At 44.1% G+C, this 23,279-nt stretch overlaps 3 protein-coding genes across 5 annotated transcripts; all 3 read right to left on the bottom strand.

Annotated features, from left to right (window-relative positions):
- Positions 1-908: 908 nt before the first annotated feature.
- Positions 909-5,953, bottom strand: LOC103702364 (glucan endo-1,3-beta-glucosidase 5). The gene is made up of 2 exons (XM_008784769.4): positions 5,489-5,953; positions 909-2,157 (listed from the first exon to the last, which is right to left on the bottom strand). The coding sequence occupies exons 1-2, from the start codon at positions 5,836-5,838 to the stop codon at positions 1,044-1,046; spliced, it is 1,464 nt and encodes a 487-aa protein (XP_008782991.1). The 5' UTR covers positions 5,839-5,953; the 3' UTR covers positions 909-1,043.
- Positions 5,954-16,367: 10,414 nt separating this feature from the next.
- On the bottom strand, positions 16,368-19,525 carry LOC103702438 (sufE-like protein 1, chloroplastic/mitochondrial). 3 transcript variants are annotated; one of them, XM_039127950.1, is made up of 2 exons: positions 17,412-19,525; positions 16,368-16,612 (listed from the first exon to the last, which is right to left on the bottom strand). In XM_039127950.1, the coding sequence occupies exon 1, from the start codon at positions 18,573-18,575 to the stop codon at positions 17,433-17,435; it is 1,143 nt and encodes a 380-aa protein (XP_038983878.1). In that variant the 5' UTR covers positions 18,576-19,525; the 3' UTR covers positions 16,368-16,612; positions 17,412-17,432. The 3 variants fall into 3 exon arrangements, with proteins under 3 accessions (XP_038983878.1, XP_038983879.1, XP_038983880.1); XM_039127951.1 differs by having other exon boundaries at positions 16,368-16,579; XM_039127952.1 differs by lacking the exon at positions 16,368-16,612 and having other exon boundaries at positions 16,654-17,838; positions 17,878-19,525.
- Positions 19,526-19,610: 85 nt separating this feature from the next.
- Positions 19,611-22,805, bottom strand: LOC103702365 (fructose-bisphosphate aldolase 5, cytosolic). Its single transcript, XM_008784771.4, has 3 exons — positions 22,697-22,805; positions 21,012-21,694; positions 19,611-20,146 (listed from the first exon to the last, which is right to left on the bottom strand). The coding sequence occupies exons 1-3, from the start codon at positions 22,722-22,724 to the stop codon at positions 19,784-19,786; spliced, it is 1,074 nt and encodes a 357-aa protein (XP_008782993.1). The 5' UTR covers positions 22,725-22,805; the 3' UTR covers positions 19,611-19,783.
- Between the last annotated feature and the right edge of the window lie 474 nt (positions 22,806-23,279).

Genomic DNA, 23,279 nt, shown 5'->3' with positions numbered 1-23,279 from the left:
GATCTAAATAGCAAAGCAGAATTTTAGTTTTTCAATTGATTATGAATTTGTAATTAATGATTTTTCTGAATATTGAGGATTATAGGTTTGATTTTATGTTTGGATTTACACATGCTCTGAACCGGTACTAGTTACATTTAATGGATAATAAAATTGAATTTTTATGTATTCCATTATATTTAATAAATAGATTTGAAAGCTAAATATAATGTTGGCATCGTGTTATCATGGAATATACCCCTCGGTAGCACGGCCGTATCATGTTTCGAATCTACGACGTGACACCACATCACTAGAATAGGCTTTTTGTTGGTGAGTGATGGAACCATGACATGGGATGACCACTTTGTTGGACTTTTTACCTTGCCTTATATCTTGATTGTTCTTGTCTTTTAGATATATTTAGCTGCTGCAAGGGAAGGCAACCAACCCGCTGAGTCTTCCTTTCTTATCCTCAAGGGAAAAAGCCAGGGAAAAGGAAACCCAAAAGAGATCCAACTCACACTTACCGAAAACATATCAAGTCTCTTTAAAGACCTACAAATTCTTAGCTGAATATGATCCAAATGAATTTGGAGTTATTAGCTAATGCGATATGTTGAGCAGCCGGAACTGAGGACCACTTCCATATCATGGTCCACCAGCACTGGTCTCCTACCCTCCTCAAGAGGTCAGGAGAGTTTCCCTTTGGCATAAATGTGGCCAGGAGGTTGGACCTATTTGGTATTGAGCTTTAGCAAATCCTTTTGAATCAAGGGTTCAGCAACATTGGTCCCATCCCCACTGTACAAGCTTTCACAAGGTTACTACAACACACATGGATTCACCAATGTATAATGAAACACTATGGTAGTCTATTCATCTCCCTGTGAGAACAAAAGATCCAACTTTTTCAGAAGGGCAGTGTGTAAGGAAGAACTATGGACAAATGGCTTCACTGATGTATAATGAAAAACTACTGTATTCTATTGTTCTCCCTGTGAGTACAGAAGATCCAACTTTCAGAAGGACACCACAAATACCCGAACAAGCTCTTTCTGGCATCACAGAGAACCCAAAACTCTGAGATACATCAACACCCACAAGGTCATAATCCATAACCCAGCAAATATTCCGCAACCAATGCAAGAACAACTGCTATCACTAATTCCGACAAGAAAGCGGCAGTCGCCAATTGAAGGATCGAGGAATGTAACCATTCCAAGCCCATCAAAATCACAACTCCGAGCTTCCTGCTTTTGTAACTGATAGTAACTGTTGAATGCGTATGAGATATTTCCCTTATCTCCGATAGCATTGCACGATCCTCCATAGAAGAGAGTGGTGCAATCAGCAACACTGCAAGCCAGCTTCATATGATTTGCAACAGCATCAAGATCTCGAGATGGGTTGGCAACACACCACCTTGATGGGAGATATTGAACATTTTTGGCATTCTTTAATCTGCCATTACCCAATCCAATGACCAGGGGGTACTTAGCCTGACCGTCGAAAGAAAATATCCCCCAGTGTCGCTCAAAATTCCCTGGAAGTACGCTCTTTTGTTCTTCATCCAGAAGACTGAAGAGATAAACATCCACTGGAGGAACCCCAGGTCTCAGAGGAGTCCCTTTGTTATTCAAGACATTACTGATAAGGCCTTGGTTGAAAGCCCTTGCAGCACTAAGATTTGCACTTGCCGCTCCGTCTGTTGGCCAGCCCACTTCACCAATTGCTATAGGCATCTGCCCAAAGCCGATTTTCGTAAGAGCAGCCACTAAGGTGTCAAAATTTCCATCAAAGGCATTGTAATACACGCTTGGGCCATCTACAACCGGGTGCGAAGATCCCCCAAAGAAGGCATAGTCTTGTGGGAAGTCTGAGCTCTGGTAAAGACTCAGGAAAGGGTAAATGTTAACCACAAAGGGAGATCCATTGGAATTGAGAAAAGAGACCAGCTGGGTCATTATCTGAGTCAGTTCAGGTCGAAATGTTCCTTGAGAAGGAAGTGTGGCGGACTGATAAGCATCAGCATTGCAAGGGACGACCAGCTTTACATAACCTCCCAGGTTTGCTTTTGTTAGTGATTGCTGAAGATTGAGCATTGCTGGAAGAACCAGGGACTGATATTGCCCCTGGTAGCTTGTGAGGAAGGGCTCGTTGCCGACAGCAATGTACCTGTGTTCAGTGCAATAGAAAAATGGTAAGCAAGCGTGTCCAAAACAAACCATTAGAACATTAGATTTTTGTCAACCACTAGACAGTTAAATTATGATGGGAAACCAAAGAAGCAAGCTTTCTCAAAATATATCACAAATCCATTTGCACATGAATGATATTATGGCTCTCAGATTCCAGATCATAGTTCATGTTGCTGTGGTTTTTCCATACAAATAGGGCAATCACCTCTGAATTCAAGCCTGAACAGTGTCAATTTAATAAAATGCAACAATAAGTGGAACATTTGTTAAGAATGTCCTCTGAAAAAGGCTAAGTGTGATGCACCTGATAAGGATCACAATTGCGTAAGCGCCTAGACCACATGTATACATGTATGTTCAGAAGTTCTCATAAATGAAACCACCAATCCATCCTTTTAGCTGTATATAAGACACCGTCAGTATTCCCAACAGCTTGAAAAGTTGATGTCACACATATGTGCTCAAAAGTTACTATATTTGCTTCAAATGAGTTTAAAAAGTAATGCAAGTTAACACTTAAACCTATCTCTAAGACAAATAACCGATATTAAAAAAAAGAAAAACTAAGTTGCAATCCAAGGTTTATTATCACCATAAATAACAACATTATCTTTCATCAATAAATTTATTTAATGCAAGTTAAATCTGTTAAGGAGGTGAAATTATAATGCTACTAATTATCTTGATAAGGCATCTATAACAATAATTTTTACTAAGGTTCCTATATCTTTTTTTCTCCTCTTGCAAGTCAGACACCCAGATACATCTCTGAATCTGACCCTTATGCATGTATCCATGCAATAATGCAAATAAACCTGAGTTTCAGTCTACATGCATAATCGTAGAGGGGAACATCTACACAATGATCTCAAATGTTGATGCCCAATAGAGAAAAACAATGAAATACATAGAGAAGAAATGCAAAGAAGGTTTTCCTAGAGAAAGAAGACGTGAAAAGAAGTCCTTTTCTCCTGGTGATTCCTATACAAATTCCGAATATGTGGAGTTTTAAGGGCATGTTTGGATATTCCTACAGGGTTGGGCCGAGAATCCTGTAGAAATCAGGTCTGTTAGCTCATCTAGCTTGTATCTTTTAAGAGCCTGTCCAAACCCAGCCCAGATTCTAACCTTTGGACTACAGGAAGAAAGAAAAGACGCATGGAGGTCTTTTTCTTCTTGCCATAGGATTTGAGTTTTGTGTTGTTTGGTTGATACGAGGCCATGCTTAAACGAACAGCTCAGTCCACGAATCCTACAAGATTTTCAGCCCAATCATATTGAAATACAGGCCCTAAGGATTCTAAAAATCTCAAACACGAAGGCAAATGAATAAAAGGGCATGAAAAAGGGGGAAGTTTTTAAATTAGAAATATAAGTAATTTATTAAAAACAATGAATTAATAAAGGGAGGAGATGTTGATCTTGGCAATCCTCACATGTTCCGAAATTAAAAGAAATAAGTAAGAAAAAAAGATGAACGAAGGAAATTGAAAGCTATTGCAAGGGTTAACGTTCCTGGGAATGTCTGAAAGTTCTTGCAAAGCCTGACCAGGTTCAAGGTAGTTTTAGTCTATTAAAGCAAATACTTGGTCACCCTCGTTTGGAATGGTTCATCTGCTCTAACTTCTTTATGAAGGTTGTTTTAGAATACATTGAATATAAATTTGTCTACCATTATGTAGAGGTTAAAGTTTGAGACCGTGAACTATTTGACCTGAGCATCATCAAGATTATATTCATATTCTACTACACCTCACAACTCCTTAGCACTTTTGATTACAACATATAAACTGTAAAGTTTATCAGGAAAGGAACTATGAATTTATGGTAGCAGTGAACATCCACTTATGGCATTCCTATGAACGAATCTAGAATGAAATGGATGTAACAATCATGCGAAAAGGGCTATAAAATAGGTTGGTGTAGATGTTAGAATATAAAATTTTATATGAATAAATTAAGATGGATATAATACTGATGTAAAAGGATCAGTAGAAAATGCATACACATTTATGGCAGGTCCATCTAATCCAGCATGTAAATAGCATAGGTTTACAATAGAATGCGAATGATATGATATGATATGAGAGCAATTATGATGTTTATTACAATTTTTTCAATGGTATGATTTTTCCAACATTATAAAGCAACGACCCTAGTATCCTACAACAATTTATGCACAAACAAAATAACAAAAAAAACTAATTAAATACCTCATAATGTAGCATGCAAGATAAATTTCTTTCAATATTTGATTATATTAGCAATATAAAATAAATAAGATCAGAGAAAATTATTAGGTAAAATATCTACTTCAAAGGCTTTTTCAGTTTAGTACTGATGGTTTGGATTCTCAGTTTCACATTGGAAATGGGTTTCCTAGGCATGTATACGACAAAAAGAAATTTATAAAATGGTCTTCAGGCACCGTTTGGATGCATAATTCTCTCGCCTGTGTGAAATCCCACACATTGACACAAAGGCATAAGAATAAAAAGGTGCAGACAGAATTCAGAGGAGGTTAGGAGATGCCATCGATCTGCAATCCCAAGATTTAAGGATATTAAACCCAATTAAAAGGTTGTTTTCAGAATCTCAAAAATCGTTGTTGCAGGACCAGCAAGCACCGACGACTCCACCTAGTTATTTCTGTTCTTGCCACATCTCCTCAGCCCACACAACCATGGGTACACAACACAGGATTCTGGGAGGCTAACATCTTCCGAGGTCCTTAAGTTTTCACAAATTATTCTGATAGCAGATCAACATAAAGGCAGCTCCTGAAACACATTGAGAAAACTGAATGAGAATCTGATGGCTCCTGTTTTGGCACGCACCAAGCATTGTACGTAGGCATCTTTCCAAGCCTTACAGTTTATTCCACTCACTCCTGGGTTCACACTGCTTTTTGCATTTGGAATTTGCTGAAGTCCAAACCATGACAAAAGTTCATGAAGATTCCACTCTGGATGATCGCCAAAGCCTTTTAGAAATCCTAATCTCAGTAGTATTACGTATCCCAAAAGAGGACACTAGTGCTATTTTCTCCACATTTTGAATTCCTCGATGCCCTAACTAGAAAGCATCCAATATCCCAATACACGCCCGAGTGTTCGACATACCCAAAGATTCAAAAAAAAAAAAAAAAAAAAAAATCCAATCTTTCTTTTACAACACAGACGAATTGATCATCCTTCATATGAAGATTCACAAAAAAAAAAAAAAACGTTCCTCAGTAGTAGTGAAAAAGCGAAAGAAGATTCAAGCAAAAGGCATCAAGATTTAAGCCCATAAACACCCGAAAATACCTGATGTCCACGCCGCCTTTAACCATATATCTCGACACATTCTGAGTGACCCAGAGATCTGAAGTGGCGGGCGAAGAGCCCAAAATCCCGAGCATGTCGTTGGGGATGCCCACCATCACCTGGATGCCGCTCCCCGCCAGCGCCCGAAGCACGGTGGGGTCGGCGTCGAAGAGCTTCACCTTGGAGATCTTGTTCTCCTTCATGAGATCCACAACAATGGAGGGCTGCAGCCGGTGGGACGACAGCGTACCCCAGTTCACGCCAATGGCCCCGTCCACCATCAAGACCGATCTTTGGATTTGGAGGAACAACGACAGCACAAGAGCTGAAACCAGCTGGAACGCAGCCATTTCTCCTCCAAATATTCGATTTTTAGACAGATTTGACGAGGGATTCGAAGGCTCTGGGAGAAATTGAAATCGGCTTCGGCCCCCTGTGTGGAGAGAGAGAGAGAGAGAGAGAGAGAGAGAGTGGTGGTTAGCCAGTACTGCAACCGATAAAAGGGAAAGCGGAGGAGAGAGAAAGGGGGCGTGGGATCATATGTGTGTAATTTTAGGAACAAACTTCTTACAATTCCATCTAACGTATGACACGTGCACATATTGCTTGATTGTCGGACAGCTGGCTGCGTTTGTAAGGAATTATGAAGGTGATTGCTAGAATTATTCTTGAATGGGAGGTGAACATCGTTTCAATGATTTAAAAAGAGACTTTTTGAATGAGACAGGGGCTCCATCAAGAAAATTATGCAAGAGCAACCTATAAATTATAACTTTTGATTTGGCTTTAATTAAGTCTATGGGGAATGGTAACTATCTACGATTTAATTAATAAGGTTGGTTACAGAACTGCAAATGATTAATTGAATCTTACTTGATGCGAAGAAAGAAATAAAAGCTATACATCAAATGGGAAGCACATGAAGCCATACATGCAATGAGAGTTTTACGCCCATTCTTGTTGCCTACAAGAACTTGTCTATAGGACTCCCAACTTTTTTTGCACTTTTAATTTGATTGTCATGGCCAATTTGTTGGGCCAATGCTAATCTTATATGATAACATAAATAATTTTGATTTTGCAAGAAAACTGATATATTTGGTCCTTTTTTTTTAGATAAAAAAAGAGAAAAAATTTAATCTCCTTTCTAATAGATGCAGTCTCACTTTCATTAATATATTTTTTATTATTTTTCACCTTTTATACAAGATATGAGTTAATTTATTATCTATTATATATGACGAAAATGGAGGCTCGACTTGTATTGAGCTTTTCGTTCATCAAGCCGACATCCATATTAACAATATCACTAATATGATTATTTATTTTAAATAATAACTAGGATTCTTATATATATTCTATCTTTATATTGTATTTCAAAAATAGTTAGAAGAAAAAAATTATATTTCTCATTTTGTTGTGTGGGTTATCCGCTAGTTAGAGCTTTTTTATTTTTGATGCTCCCGTGGTCCAACAAAGAATAATAGTGTTTCAACACTGATGGAGACTCAAGAACATTGGATAAAAAGGTTGGAATAATTTGTAGTGATATTAGAAATTATTATTAGAAAAAAGTATTTGAATATATATTCTATCTAATTATTTATCATGTATCTCTTATGATTAATTTAATGTGTTTAAGAATTTCATCCTTTTGAAACAACAAAATCGCGCATCTAACTGACATATTCTTAATTAATCACCGATTATTATGAGATTGATTCATAAAATCCACGAGTTATGTGATGTGTAGTTGCGTTGAGAATGCTTTAGTTGGCATGTTTGTTTTCCGGCGAGAATAAAATATATGGTCATGGAGCGTGAGTGGAGAAACGGTATCGTGTCCATAATAATATTCCCCCTTTGGAGGGTGCGTGCGGGGTGAGGGTGCTTTACGATTCGTGAGGGTGAGTGTGGGGTGCGGGTGAGGGTGGGGTGAGGGTGCTTTACGATTCGTGAACCGTGCTGGAGTCTCTGGGACGTTCTGTCGAACAGGTGCGGGGCCGGTGCCATGGCGGATCCTGGAGTGGGCAAATCGGCTACGTCGGCGCCGGGGGAGGCAGTTGGGACTCGGCCACCTGGCCCTGGGGAGGAGGCGAAGGCCCCCACTTGGTCGGAGGTGGCAAAGGGTGCTCCGAGGCAGTCGGTCTGGACAAACCATAGGATCTCTCCACGGGAGCTACAGGCACTGCAGAGTAAGTTCCCGGAGATCTTGGAGGTGCTGGACCAAGAGCTGGAGGGGGCGAGGTCGGAGTGGCGGAGCACTACAGTTATTGTACGAAGCTTGGGCAGGAGTGTTCCGGCCGCTTGGGTAGCGAAGGAGATCCGCAGGGTGGGTAAGCTGCAGTATGATGTCGAGTGTTTCTCTCTGGTGGAAGGTTTCATCGTTGTGAGGTTTGCCAACGGCGAAGATCGGGAGGCTGCACTGTTGAATGGTCCATGGTCTGTGGCCGGGCAGCTGCTAGCCATGGAACGGTGGCGCCCCAACTTCGTTCCGGGTGCCGGTGGGCTAGGCAGAGTGGTAGTGTGGCTTCGGCTCCCGGGGCTTCCTCTGGACTACTGGAAGGGGACGACTCTGTTCCGCATCGCTGCGAGGGCCGGTGAACCTCTGGCAGTGGATAGCTTCACGGAACAGGGGGGTCGTTTTGGCTTCGCAAGGGTCAAGATTGCCTTGGACTGCTCCGCCCCTCTGAAGCCGGGGATCTTCTTGAAGGGGAGTTCGGAGAGAGCTGAGGATAAATTCTGGCAGGCTTTCGTCTATGAAAACCTGCCGGCTCCATGCTCCAGATGCGGTAGGATTGCTCACCCAATGAAGGAATGTGGCGCCCTCTCTCCGGCGATGGGACGGGGGGATGGTGTGGTGGGGAGCTCGGATACAGGGAAGAAGACGGCTGGGGAGAGCTTCTCGGAGCCCTCGGTGGTGGCGGATGGGGAGGCAGGCGATTTGGGAGTACAGGGGGTTTTTGGTCCTTGGATGGTTACGAACCGCCTTCGCGTCCATCGTCCGGCCAATCCTCCTAGGCGGGGGACGGAGACGTCCGAGCAGAAGGGGAAGCCGGAACCGGCACCATCCCCCGCTCGCGCTGCCTTAAGGACCACCGGAACTGTGCCGGCTTCCAGCTCTTCCCCGATCGACCTGGAGGGGTGGCAAAAGCCCTCCAAGTTCGCTCGGCGGCGGACGTTGGAGAAGGATGTATCGGTCGCCGGAGGAGGGGCGATCGGGGAAGAACCGAGTCAACCCGGTCCTCACTCAGAGCCGCTGGCTGAGCCGGGGAGTAAACCGGGTTCGAGTGGGGCCAGCTCTTCGATGGGCCAGGCTGAAGGGCCCAAGCAGGCCTATCGCTCCAGTGGGCCGGGCCCTAGTCATCTGAAGCGGTCGAGAGCGCCCACGGGAGGCAGAGCCCAGTTCGATGGGGGGCAACGACCGGTGGTGAAGCTCTCCGGCAGGTTGGAGGGTGCCCGTCGCTGGCGTAGCCGGAGTTCTCCGCCGCCTCAATCGGTGATGCGTAAGCGTTCCCTGAGGGTGCTTCCGGAGCACCGGGGAGGTGGGGGGTGTCTGACATCGGTGGTGGGGTGACGACCGGGCGGAAGCCGACGCGGACGGACAAGGCGGCGAAGGCGAACCTGGCGGAGACGGTGGTGGTGACGTCGACTGGTGCCTCCACGGTGTCGGCGGCGTCGGATCGGAGGAAGGATGCCGAGTATGAGGCTGGCTGGGTGGGAGCGACTGCAAACGGAGTCGGGGAAGTCCCTGTTGGCACAGCGTGCCATTTGGCACGGGCTAACAGTGATCCTAATCTGGCGGCCTTCCTCCTCCACGGGGAGGACTTTAAGGGTGGTGGCGTTCCCTTGGGTGCTGGGGAGCTGATGGGGACTGACACAGAGCCAGTTTTGAGGGCTGGGGATGGGGTAGACAGGAAGGGGAAGCACAAGGAGGTGGTGTCCCAGTTGATGGCGTCTGTGATGGGGGTCAGGTCCGAGGTCATGTGTGGACAGCGGGATGCGGAGGTAGCCGGTAGCAGTGGCCCCGGGGAAGTGGGCTACGCCAACTTGTCGGGTGAATTATGAAGATTCTCTTATGGAATTGCCGTGGAGCGGGGAAGCCGTCATTTATTCCGGCATTTCGCAGGTTGGTGCAACTTTATAGTCCTGATATTTGTGTCCTTTTCGAGACCCGGTTATCCGGTAGGGGCCTTCAGAAGGCAAGAAGGGCAGTACCGGGAGGATGGGAATTTTTTGCAGTTGATTCTTAAGGGCTATCCGGTGGTATCATTGTCACTTGGGCGCAGGGGTGCTGCCAGTTGGATATTTTCAATGTATGCAACCAAGAGGTGATTATGGTCATCTCGGAGGGGAATAGAAACCCGTGGGTTTTGGCAGCGGTGTATGCGAGTACAGATTATAGGGTGAGGAGGATCCTGTGGGAGGAGGCCACCCAGTTGATTGGTCAGGGACATCCAATGTTGATGGCAGGTGATTTTAACTGTATAGTTGACCCTCAGGAGAAGATGGGGGGGAAGCCTTTCTCTTGTGAGAGGAAGATTAGGGAGTTCCAGGACTTTCTCATGATGAATGGTTTGGTTGATTTGGGCTTTGTTGGCCCAAAGTTTACATGGTGTAATAATCAGCAGGGACAGGCCAGAGTTTGGGAGAGGCTAGACAGAGCTTGTGCTACTGCTGGGTGGATACAGAGTTTTCCTGATCACCAGGTTCGTCATTTGCCGAGGATTGCTTCGGATCACTGTCCACTATTGGTTAGCACCGATGTATTTGTTCCAGCCCGTTCCCCTTTCAGGTTTGAGAAGATCTGGCTCAGCTATCCTCGATCTTGGGAGATGGTGCGGGAGGCTTGGAGGGTGCCTGTTAGGGGAGATGCTATGTATCGAGTCTCACGCAGATTGGAGATGACGAGGAGACGGCTTCGGCGATGGAACCGTGAGGAGGTGGGGAATATCTTTAGGAGGGTGGAGGATCTCGAGGGGGTGATTACCAGACTACAGCTTCAGGAGTCCCAAGGGGGGGGCTTATCAGAGGAGGAGGTGGGGGAGCTCAGATCCCACTTGGCACTGCACGATTCCCTACTTAGACAGCATGAGATATTTTGGAGACAGAAGTCTAGGATACAGTGGTTACTGGATGGGGATCGGAATACCAGTTTTTTTCATCAGGCGACAGTTATCAGGAGACACCAGAATCGGGTCAAAGCTATCAGGGGCGAGGATGGGGTGATAACGGAGGATCCCGTTCAGATTCGGCGGATCGTGGAGAGCTTTTTCAGGACACGGTGGACGGAGCAGTTAGGGGATGGGAGCTCAGTGGACTTTCCAGCTCCGGGGGTAAGGGTGTCGGAGGAGGAGACTGCAGCGCTGATCAGGCCGGTTTCGGAGAGGGAGGTTAGGGAGGCGGTCTGGTCCCTTGAGGGGGACAAGGCTCCGGGGCCAGATGGTTTTCCACCGTTATTCTTCCGGAGGTACTGGATGATAGTTGGGTATGATGTGATGGCTGCCATTCAGCAGTTCTTTTGTACGTCTACGATGCCTCCCGAGTGGCAGCGGACCTTCATTACACTGATACCGAAGCGGCGGGACACCACTGAGCCAGGCCATTTTCGTCCGATTAGCCTTTGTACGACCTTGTACAAGGCTACGGCGAAGATACTTGCAGTGAGGTTGAGGGATATTCTTCCGAGATTGATCAGTCCGGAGCAGGGTGCTTTTCTGGGTGGGCGGAGTATTTCAGATAATGTGATGATTGCCCAGGAGTTCATGTTTGATCTGCACAGAGCCCCGATGAGGAGGAGCTTGATGGGAATCAAGCTTGATATGGAGAGGGCCTACGACAGGATGTGTTGGGATTTCCTTCTGCGCTCCATGCAGGGGTTTGGCTTTCATGCGACATGGATCAGCTGGGTTATGGGATGTGTGAGGGCTCCCTCATTTGCCATCTTGGTGAATGGCTCGCCGTCCCATTTTTTTGAGTCTGCTGGAGGGCTTCGACAGGGATGCCCCCTTTCACCTCTCTTGTTTATTTTGTGCGCAGATGCGCTTTTCAGAGCTCTCAGACAGGCGATGGACTCTGAGGAGATGGAGGTTTATAGACCGGTGGTGGGCGCCCCGTCGTTGTCTCACCTGCTTTTCGCCGATGATTGTTTATTGCTTGCTCGGGCTACGAGGCGGACCGCGGAGGCCCTCCGCAGGATAACCTGGCACTACTGTGAGGCATCAGGACAGAGAGTTAACCTGGGGAAGTCCTCTGTTTGTTTCAGCCCGAGGATCAGGTCGGCGGTGAGGACCACTATCTTAGAGATTTTGGGGGTGGGCGAGCAGGAGGGCATGCTGAGGTACCTGGGGGTCCCGATTTCTGGTCGGCGGCTGCGGAGCAGGGACTGCTCATCACTTGAGCTCAGCATCAGACAGAGATTGGAGGGATGGCAGATGCATACTCTATCCATGATGGGGAGGATCACATTGGTTCGGTCAGTTCTTTCTTCGATCCCTATCTATTTATTGTCCAATTCCTTTATTCCAGTGTCTCTTGTGAGGTCTCTTGAGCAGATCTTTAGAAACTTTATTTGGGGGAGGAGTAGTGGCAGAGGAGGTATCCATTTGGTGGCATGGGAGGTGGTGTGTCAGCCGATCAGGTTCGGTGGGCAGGGGGTGCAGTCCCTGATGGCTAGGCGGGAGGCGCTAGCGGCGCGACATGCAGTGAGATATGTGTTAGAGCCGGATAGTCTGTGGTCCTCGCTGATGAGGGCCAAATATGGAGCTTTGATACCGGGGGTGCGTGGCGGCCGTACCCACTCGCCGGTGTGGAGGGAGATGTGTGCTAGAGCTGCGCTGGTGTTACCGGAGTTGAGATGGGCCATTGGAGATGGGCGGTCGATCGACGTTTTGGAGGACAGGTGGGTGACTGAGCAGCCGATCAGCCGTCTTCCGACTATGGTGGACTCGGCGAGGATTGCTGGATTCAGGGTCCGTGATCTGATAGACCCAGAGGGGGGCCGTTGGAGGGAGGGTCTGATTCGGGAGGTGTTTGGGGAGCAGTTGGCTGAGTTGGTCTTGGATATTCCGATTCCCTGGCAGGAGGTGCCGGACAGGTTAGTCTGGCGGCCGACGGGCCGAGTGCAGGTGCGAGCTCGGGATCTCCATTCCTTGATCAGTAGGGCACCAGATCGGTGGATTGAGGGCAGATGGATCTGGCGGTTGCGATGTCATCCGCGGGTGGCGCTCTTCTTCTGGAAGGTGGCATGGGGTTGTCTACCGACCAGGAGCATGCTAGCTAGACGGGGCATGTTGATCTCTTATTGTTGTGAGCTGTGTTTGGGGACGGAGGAGACCATTGACCATGTTTTATTGCAGTGCCCCAGGGCCAGGGAGGTATGGAGTAGGTCCCCTGTTACATTACCCCTTTCGGTGGAGACGGCCCAGGACCTGATGCACGTTTTGAGAGCCTCCATGCGGAGCCCATGTTTTGCTCGGGAGGGCATCATGATGGCATACATCATTTATCATATCTGGCTGGATAGGTGTGCCCGCATATTTGAGGGGAGGAGGTGGTCTTCGCGGATGGTGGTGGATCATGCAGTGCTACGTGCAGGGGAGATCGTCGTGGCCTCTGCTTCTGTTACCTCTGGGATGGCCAGGGACATCTCGGGTACTTCCTTCGCTGAGATAGCGCCCAGGTTCGCCCTGGTTTCTTGGGTACCCCCACCCCTTGGTCATCTCAAGGTAAATTTTGATGGTAGTAGGCTGGTGGATGGTGTCTCTGGAGGTGTGGGATTTGTGATCAGAGACTGTGGGGGTAGACTGATAGCCGCTGGGGACCGCAGCATTTCAGGACCTACCGTTGTCGGGGCAGAGTTGTGTGCTGCTTGGGAGGGCCTATCCTTTGCGAGGAGGGCTCTCGGTGCTGTCCGGGTGTTTCTCGAGGGAGACTCCTCGGTGGTGATCGACTGGATTCAGGGGGTGGATAGGTTCGGTGATGGCCATCCACTTATCCTTGAGACTAGGAGACTGGCTCAGGAGATGGGTGACTTTCATGCTGCACATGTGTATCGGGAGGCGAACAGAGCGGCTGACTGGGTCGCCTCCTATGTTGCCCGGCACTCGGGAGGGTTTCTTTGGACATCAGTAGCTGAGTGTCCTACCCCGTTGTTGTCTTTACTTTCTTTTGATATGGCCGCATGTACTCAAGCTAGAGATATATGAATTGCCGTTTTCACCAAAAAAAAAAAAAAAAAAAAAACAAAAAACAAAAGAGCCCACGGTCACAAGTCTCCCAAAACTAATCTCGCTTATTTTCCCTTCACCGTATCACTTCATTGTACGTGAGTAGTAGTTCAAAAAACAGGGTATGATTCATCACCGTGATGAAAGCCACTAATATTACAAAACTATGTTTTAACTCGTGCCTGCAAGCTGCTTGACATGAGTAGCAGAGGATCCATGTGTACATTCAATTCTATAATAGCTATGCATTAGATAAATCTCGAATACTTATATAAAATTAAAAAAATCTAAATAATACTTTTTTCAGTAAAATTCTGAATTGTTATTAATTATATTAAAGCAAATTCATTCTATAACCTATATAGACTAAGAAACACTATAATACTGATTCATTGAAGCGTAGCATTTATAACTAGATTTGATTAGATTTAAATTCACAGCCGAGGATGCTAGGGTTTAAATAGCAAAAATAAGTATATCTTAAAGGAATTCTAAGATCACCTTTTGATTAGCCTTTTTGAATAATAAGGTAAAAATTCCCTAATAATACTTTTCAGGTTGTTTTTTTAAAAAAAAATGAGATCCCGAGTTAAGAGCCAAGCAATGCGTTGAAGTTTCGTAGTGGTTCAGCGTATACCAGATTCCGTAAGTCTCTAATAAGGTGGGTTAAGAAAAGAAAAGTTTTCATTACAAATGCATAGAGATAAAAATATATTATAATGCATCCATTAGCAACCCCCGAGTAGCTTTAACTTGCAAGGATTTAATTGCAATTTGTTCTCATAGCAAGTTTAGACTAGCCCTGGTGTGTGCTACGATAGGTGACTGACAGGCTTCTGGTGGTTCGAGCAAAAGGCTAGAATTACCCAGCCCAGATTTCTATATAAGGCCCTCAAATGGCCGAACTTACAAAGGTTTCCCAATGACTCGATTCTTATTAGAACTTCACTATAACAATGATTAAAAAAAAAAAATTGGAGAAAAACTTAATGTTGAAAGAGTTTTCTTCTTGTCCATTACCACAGCCTTTTCTTACCAAAATACTCACCCAAAATATGGTGAGGAAAGTATCTAAAAGCTCACAAAGATGAGGGAACGTCTTTGCAACAAGTTAGATGCATAAAGAATCAAAAGTGGAGAGGTTATCAGAAATGATGATATTACATGAAGAAAGAGAGGATACTTTCAGAAGTTGTTGACCGAGTCGGTCCTAAGAGTGAAGATTGGATAGAAACAAGCATGCAGATGAAAAGTCAGGCATTTAAGAAAATTATATAGGGGTCTGGCATGAATAAAGAGGTAACACTTTAGGACCATAGTTAACATAAAGATAATTATTTATGTGAGAAGTTAGTTTAATCAATGAACCTTTAAAATGAGATATTGAAGCAAATAATATCCACTAATGAAGAAAAGCTTTGAAAGAAGACACAAACACATACATATGCACACACACACAAAATGCACCATTTATAGATTATGAGTTCAAAGCTATGGGAGAGGGTAACTGAATGAAGGAAAATAAAAATAAAAAAAAAAGAAAGTTTAGGAAAAACAAAAGGTACTTTGCCGAGATAGAACATGTAGATTTTAAGTTTTTTTTTGGTACATCTGGGGAAATTTTCGAGCAAAGAACAAGTCCTCTTTTTGATTCTGAAAGCAACGACAGAGTCTCAATGGCCCTTGCTTTTCACCAAAGGCCATAGGTGATGTTAAGAACCAGGAAAATGAAACACCCAAAAGGAAAAACATAGGCTAGCATTATCTCACAACAATGACCAATTTGGTATTTAGTACTGAAAACTACCTTTTTTGATGGCATGCAATCATCGCCATCAATTACTAATTCCCTAAATGACAATAAGACGCAACGAAACTCTTGCACAGATGTTAAGTAACAATTATTTACAACTATGTCAAATAAACAGCTTCACTACTATAAACTTGTAGGGAGAAGTGGCTTCCTAGTAAGTTTCCTACACTCATGTTCTCACTTACTACTCCATAAGAGATGAAATTCATAAGTTAAACCAATCTTGCCTCTTTGCCTAGATTCCTTCAAGGTCCCGGGAAGCCATGAGGCATGCTACCCAATTGCATGAATGTATTGTGTAACCGATAACATTGATTGGCCAAATTGGCATCTAGGTTAACCGCGGGCACTTCTCTTTCCTAAAGTTGCCTTGGCCAAGGAAATGGGAGCCAACTAATAGATGGTTTGTGTCAAGTGTAGCATTCATTGTAAGAATATTCTCAAACTTTTATAGAACATGCCTAAATCTACCACAACACCCCTATATAATTGGGATTAGGCTGCTTGAGATTCACATGAAGAATTAGTATTCAAATATTGGATTACTATGTACCAATGCGAAGTTTTCCCGATAAAATTCTTCATTGTTACAATATGCATGTGCTTACCTATGCAACTATAACGACAAATTAAGGTCTAATATTCAGAATCAACTCTTACCAGGTAATACAAATGCCTCATAGTTACCCTTTTTTTGGTCATATCCTGATTAAATTGGTAAGAACTTACTCAACCAATAGAGTAGTACAAGCAAAAAGAAGTAGAAAGGATAGTAAGCTTATGGAACCAAAGTCCTACTACCAACTACGATACAATGCAGCAACACTGCATTTATTTTTAAGGATTAAAAAGAATTTATTAAATCAGTATTACAAGGCAACAGGAAGGATAAGAAGCATATCAAACAACAGCAGAAGATGAAAAAAATATACCAAGTGATAAAGTACAAAGGGCATCTGATACAATGCAGGATGACCTTGAGCCTCTCTTCAATTAAGAAGGGCATCAGTAGCAAGAAAATCGATCCTCCAACCATCATACTTTCCTCCTCTATAACATGTTATAAGAGTTAACACGATGTCACTAACACATTTGCAACATGACAAGGATCAGTAAAAGGAGGATGCACACAAGAATACTGGTAAAATTGCTTTAAAGCTGATCCACATGATTCTAATGTATGGAGTCCAAGGCAATTTGATGTTACAGGAGAAAATGATAAAAATTGTGGTTGAAATTCCTTGACCTCCATACCAAGATGATCAGGAATACTACGCTAACAACGGAGGATCTAGAATCCCATGAAATCCTTTCATTCTCTTCAGCTTAAGAACAAAGGCACCAGCATGAGTTGGTTTATAAATGATTTTCCTCAAAAAAGCATATAAACAATCCAGCCATAAAAATTCTAGAGTTCAATAGTACTCATAGCTGTGGAATATGTCAGTATCAGAAATAAGCATTACAACTATCAACAACCCTTATTGCAATTATTCTCTAAGTTCCTTTTTTATATCTTCACCACACTAACACCAAAAGAACAGATGAACCAAGAAGCCAACTTTTAATCTGTTTTCTATATTGAGTGTACAATCTTTTATTCTTAACTAATATGTTTGAATAGAAGTTAATGGTATAAACCTAATCACCAAGTTTGAAAACAAATTCTTTTGAGAAAAAATTAAGACAGCTAGACTTTAAACTCGCAAAATATTCAATTTTTTCCAACATTGGTTCTATAATCAGCAAGATTATTGGTTTTATAATCAGGTAGATTACAAGAAAATCTACGCATACAAACGATGCAGCATGTCTCTATGCTTTGTAAAGCTCATGTTTGATTAATTTAAGAGAGGGGATTGAAAAAACAAAGTAACAAAACCTGGTTCCATTCAGTGCATATCTAACTGGATTGGGCTTCGGATGGAGTCTTTGCAACTATGGAGAGGGCGTGCAATCCAGTCTGCAACTCCTCTTGCAACAGGTCATAAACAAGCCTGTGCCTCTTCACCAAACTCTTCCCTTCAAACTCTTTGGATACCACCCTCACATTGAAATGGGTTTCTCCATCACTATTCCCCCTAACCCCAGCATGGCCCGCATGTTGATATGATATATCCTCCACCTCCAATTCCACCGGAGATAGCTCCCTCTCCAATCCCTGCCTAATCCTCTCCCTTCTCCCACCAATCCCACCACCAGAACTTTTCTGCACCACATCGGCGCTATCCATACCGTGTCCATCAACCTTCAAATGCCCATAGGGTAGCGAATCGCCGCTCCTGTTGGCACTCAAAACCTCTCTAAAGATCGAATCTTCGCCAGTTTTATCAGTTTTTTCACCCAAGATCGAAATTTTATCCTCCAAGATTCCACCTTTGGCACCCGAATTCCCTCCCTTGGATTCTGAAACCCCGTTAATTTCCGAATTACCGACCTGGGAATAGAGCTGGAGGGCCTTCTGCTGCATGAGCTTGAGCATGTTCAGGAACCCGTTATTCCTGGAGGGCGTAAGGCTCTGCTGGAGGCCGAGCAGGTGAACGAAGCCGGGCGGGACCGAGGCGATGACGGGGGCGAGGGAGCCGGAGAGGCCGAAGACAAGGAGCGCGGCGAGCCCCTTGGTGAGGGCGGAGTCGGAGTCGGCCTCGAAGCGGACGGCGGCGGGGTCGTCGGCGTCGCGGAAGGCGCGGACCCACACCTGGGAGACGCAGCCGCGGACGCGCTGGTCGTCGGTCTTGAAGCGGGGGTCGAGAGGGGGGAGCTGGGCGCCGTAGTGGAGGAGCTGTTGGTACTTGGCCTTGGGTTCCGGGACAGACTGGAAGAGGACGATGATCTCTTGCAATCTGGGGGGGAGCACGCAGAGGTCGACCTCGGCCTCTCGCTGCTGGGCTCTGAGGGGCTCGGAAAGAGGGGATTTAGGGAGGCGTTGGAAGGAGATGGAGGAGGAGAAGATGAGAAATGGTTTGGAAGGGAAGAAGGGGGATTTGGGGAAGGTTTGGGGGAGTTTGGGGGAGAAGAGGCGGAGAGAAGCGGAGAGGGACGACATAAGAGAAACTATAAAAGAGGGAGAACGGAGAGAGAGAGAGAGAGAGAGAGGGAGAGAGGCTAATTGATCTATTTGGACTTGGCCTCTTATTTCTTTTGGTTTGTATACAGTTCGTTTCGATGGTCGGACATGTGGATCAGAAGATCCTGACCATCAAATTGTTGGATTTTCTGGTCTGGTCTGTTCTGGAGTCGGCAACGGGATTTAGAAGTGGTTCTGTATCCAAAGAACAACATGCCCATCATCTTATCGGGTCGGGTATGGGTCTTTCATGGACCGGGGCATGGCTGAACCGGCCTTTCGTGAACTCCTCATCTCCCATCTTTTTAACTTGAGTTGAAGAATTACGTGGCTTGATGTACATGGTGCAAGGGTTTATGGGCTATTTCTAATTCTTGTAAGGCGGAAATTAACGGGCTAATTGAATAGATGAAAATTTACCATACATATCGGTACCATACTGTATCGGATGTACTGAACCATAGCGGTACTAAATCGGTACATCTCGTTGTCTCGTACCATACTACGTATAATATTGTAATAGAATGGTATCAGTACGAGATCCAATACCAAGATAGTGAACCTTGTAATAGATGACGGTGATTTTGACAATTATACCTCAAATTTCTAGCGCATAGCACATAGACTTATTCCTATGCATTCTAAATTAATGAACTCACATCAAGGGATATTAATAGTTGTCGTGACAAATAAAATAGACCAGGTTACCTTTCACAAATTATAAATGCAGACAAACTGCTCATACATGATCCCAGTTAAGCCAATTATTGATCACATATCACTCATCTAGATTTCATCAATGAAACATGACTCCAGTTAGTCGATCAAACTTTCTCACCTAGTATAACAACTAGATGATTAGTTGAATATTAATACAAAAAAAAAATATTGTTCAAGATCACAATGAATTATCACGATGAACAACCAGCATAAAGATGAAATATAATCGATTCTAATTAGGATAAAAGCAATTGAATGTCAAGAAATGATACTAAATTACTAACAATAATTGGATCGCCAAGTTAAAAGACCAGTAAATTAATATCAGAGCAGAAGTGTTATGTATGAACAGCTGGAAATAAAGATTAACAGCCCAAAATATGGGTGAATATGGTTAAAGGGAGGGAGATTAGAGAGAGATCTTAAAGAGGCAAGTACACTTGAGAAAATGATCATGGGAATCCACACTAGTATTTGTATCCCTTGACGTACAAGCTCTCGGAAGCCGCGGCATCGGCACTTCCCCCGGCGTACTTCCCGAGCGTAGCCTCCGAATTGGCCTTGCACCTCGCCAGGAACGCCTGCTGGGCCGCCGGAACGTTCTCCTTCTTGCCAGCCCACTTCTTAATGGTGCTCTGCTGAAGGGCCCGTCCAAATGAGAAGGACAGAGTCCATGGCTTCACCACTTTCAGCTTGTTCATGGCGTTCAGGTTCAGCGTCGCCTCCTCCTCGCTCTGCCCACCGGACAGGAACACAATCCCGGGGACGGCCGGGGGGACGGTTCGTCGCAGCGCCGCCACCGTGTACTCCGCTATCACTTCAGGGGTCACCTAAAAATCACACACACAAAAAAGAATGAAACAGTTCATCATCCAAAGAAATTACTGGTGTTTTAAGTAAATTTTTTTGACGGTTATCAGATGGTTTTCAGATCCACCTTCTACTAATGCTAGATTCTATCGCTTTTTGTAGGATTGCTGGCGGATGATGGGCAGTTTGTTTTATATCGAAGTCGTGCATATTTACAGAAAAACTAATAGTGCAGTTAATTGGATTGTGTTGTTTGTGGCCGACCATATTATATATATATTTATGAATTTTTTTTGGCAAATATCTTGGTTCAATTGTTCAATATTTTTATATATATATTTTCGTGGCTCAAATGGTTTAATCCATTCGATTTACCTAAAAAAAAAAGGACTTTTTGCATAAATATCCTTTTAAAAATCAAACTTTGCATGAATATCTTTCCAAAAATGATATTTACATGTATACCCCTCGTAAAACACTTATTTTGCTATTTCGCTCTTTTTTTTATCCGTATTTTTGCATATATACCCGCATCATCTAACGCTGTTAAAAAATTAACGGTTTCAAATTAAAATGACTAAAATATTTTTAATGAGTAGACGTGCAAAAAGAAACATTAATAAGGCGATCACGATGGAGAACAAAAAAATAATTTTAAAATTTTATTTTACTTTTAATTAAAAAATATGAATTTTATTAACAATGTTAGAAAAATTGTTATATTAGGGACATTTGTGCAAAAGTGGTGTTTCATAATAATACAGTAATAAATATAAATTTTTAAAAAAATTTACGTAAATTTAAATTTTTAGAAGAGTATTTATGTAAAAAAAATCAAAAAAAAAAAAAAAGAGAGATAAAAGGTCCACAAGAGGACGTTAGTACCTTGGGGCTGTCGGAGCCAGGGGTCACCATGTTGGGCTTGAGGAGGGTGCCCTCGAGGAGCACATGGTGATCGTTGAGCGCCTTGTAGACGGCGGCGAGCACCCTCTCGGTGACCGCCGCACACTTGGTGATGTCATGGTCGCCGTCGGTGAGGATTTCCGGCTCGACGATGGGCGCGAGCCCGTTCTCTTGGCATATGATGGCGTACCGCGCCAGCCCCTGGGCATTCTGCTGGATGGCGAGCTCCGACGGCTCGGCGGGCCCAATCTTGAGGACGGCCCTCCATTTCGCAAACCGGGCGCCGGCCTTGTAGTACTGCTGGCAGCGGGCCCCCAGGGAGTCGAAGCCTTGGGTGGTGGTCTCCGACTTGGTGCCGGCGATCTCCACGGTGCCCTTGTCCACCTTGATGCCGGGGATGACCGAGTTCTCCATCAGGACGTCGACGAACGGCGTCCCGTCGGAGCTCTTCTGGTAGAGCGTCTCTTCGAAGAGGATGACTCCGGAGAGGCAGGAGAGGGCGTTCGGCGATGTGAAGAGGAGCTCGCGGAGGGCTTGCCGGTTGGACTCGATGTTCTCAACGTTGATGCTTGCGAGGCGTTTGCCGATCGTGCCGGTGCTCTCGTCGGCGGCCAGAATGCCCTTGCCGGGAGTCGCTATGTACCTGGCCGTCTTGATAAGTTCATCTGGAAAGCAAAGAAAATTTTGGTCAGCCCAACCAAAGAAGAGTTATCAAAATAGGTAAATATTGCGGTGGTCAAACCATAGATGTGTTCGTAAGAATGCGAACGAGAAGATAGGTAGGTAAGATTATATTTCATAACCAATGGATTAATTTATCTTTAAAGAAGATGGCATGGTTTCTATATAAAGCTAGCATAGGATATTACAAGTAATTTTGCCACTGTACGACCTTCTTTGAAAAAAAGAGAGGGAGATCTCCTATTGATAAGCTCCACTCCAGCAACAAAAATTATGTCCATAGATCTAAGCACATGGCTATTTATTCATAACATGGATAAGTTCAATACTAGAATGGTTTCATGAAAGAATCCTGAGAGTGCTTCTTGACTCGGTATTACTGGTGTGGTCTAAATTCTAAATTTTATGCTAGCTTAGGGCTTGTTTGGATGTTTCCACATAATTGGATTAAAAATTCTGTAGGAATCCGACTTATTGGCCCATCTAGCTTTCATTTTTTAAAAATCTGTCCAAATCCAACCAAGATCCTAGTCTTTAGCATGTACCAAGAAAAAAAAATCTATGTAGGTTTTTTTTTTCTTAACATAGGATTTAGGTTAGATAGAATTTGGTTGACACATGGTCATACTTAAATAAATGGCTCAATTTACGAATCCTATACAATTTTAAGTCCAATCCTATAGAAATGGGCAAATAGGCTACGAATTTTGCCGGCATAAATTAGTAAAATAAAATCAAAAATTTATCTTTCTAAAATTAGATTTTGTTAAATTTTTTTATTTAATTAAACAAATAAGTAACATACTTGTCCTCATTGATCATTCAGAGTGTTGTCTTGTGAAAGATATATTTTATTGGCGTACAAAACCTATAAGAGGAACACCTAGAAAGAGTTTTCAAGCTTTACTCCAACAACAATTAAGAAAAGAAAAAAAATCCACCTCTGTTATCATGAAAGAGAAATGAGTGATGGGGAATAAGCTTACCGGCGTATTTTCCTACGAAGGCAGACATGGTTTGGTTTAGTATTGAAGGCCGGGGAATGGCAAGGAAGCCCAAGCGTAAACAAAGCCTTTCACGAGGGCGGCTCTTATAAGCCCCACCCACCGCAAGGATATACCTCAAAGGTTCCTTCACGGCTTATGGACACGTGTCCACATCGCAACCGGGTGAGGGTTATCGTCCTTGGATGGGGGAACGGTTGGCACCGCCATTTGCCACGTGGAGCTGACGTGGACTTATCACTTCGTAGGACCTCTGGGGAATGAGGAATGAGTGGAAATGGGAACGAGGCGGTGCTGCTTCTCTAATTCTGTGTGAGTCATCCATACGATGAGATGGTGTATTGCCGATTTACATCCGATTGTAAGGGTTTTTTTTTTTTTTTGGTGCTCGCGTTGGTCGTCATGATATTAATTGGCACATCAAATACAGAAAAAAAAGGTCTATAGATAGATTTTTAAATAACTTTAAACAACGTAATAAATATTTTTTCGATTTTTTATCTAAATTTGTGGGGGAAAAACTTCCTTTTCAGAAAATCTTTATAATTAATTTAAACACGACTTA

Source organism: Phoenix dactylifera, chromosome 7 (assembly GCF_009389715.1).
Source record: "Phoenix dactylifera cultivar Barhee BC4 chromosome 7, palm_55x_up_171113_PBpolish2nd_filt_p, whole genome shotgun sequence".
Classification (NCBI taxonomy): Eukaryota; Viridiplantae; Streptophyta; class Magnoliopsida; order Arecales; family Arecaceae; genus Phoenix; species Phoenix dactylifera.
This window is presented reverse-complemented; position numbering and strand designations above follow the sequence as displayed.

Coding starts and splice junctions, on each gene's coding strand:
- LOC103702365 (XM_008784771.4), bottom strand. CDS start 22,724: ATGTCTGCCTTCGTAGGAAAATACGCCG. Junction 21,695..22,696: donor CTTCGTAGGAAAATACGCCG/GTAAGCTTATTC, acceptor TTTGCTTTCCAG/ATGAACTTATCAAGACGGCC. Junction 20,147..21,011: donor CTGGCTCCGACAGCCCCAAG/GTACTAACGTCC, acceptor TGTGATTTTTAG/GTGACCCCTGAAGTGATAGC.
- LOC103702364 (XM_008784769.4), bottom strand. CDS start 5,838: ATGGCTGCGTTCCAGCTGGTTTCAGCTCTTGTGCTGTCGTTGTTCCTC. Junction 2,158..5,488: donor AAAGGCGGCGTGGACATCAG/GTATTTTCGGGT, acceptor CACTGAACACAG/GTACATTGCTGTCGGCAACG.
- LOC103702438 (XM_039127950.1), bottom strand. CDS start 18,575: ATGTCGTCCCTCTCCGCTTCTCTCCGCCTCTTCTCCCCCAAACTCCCC.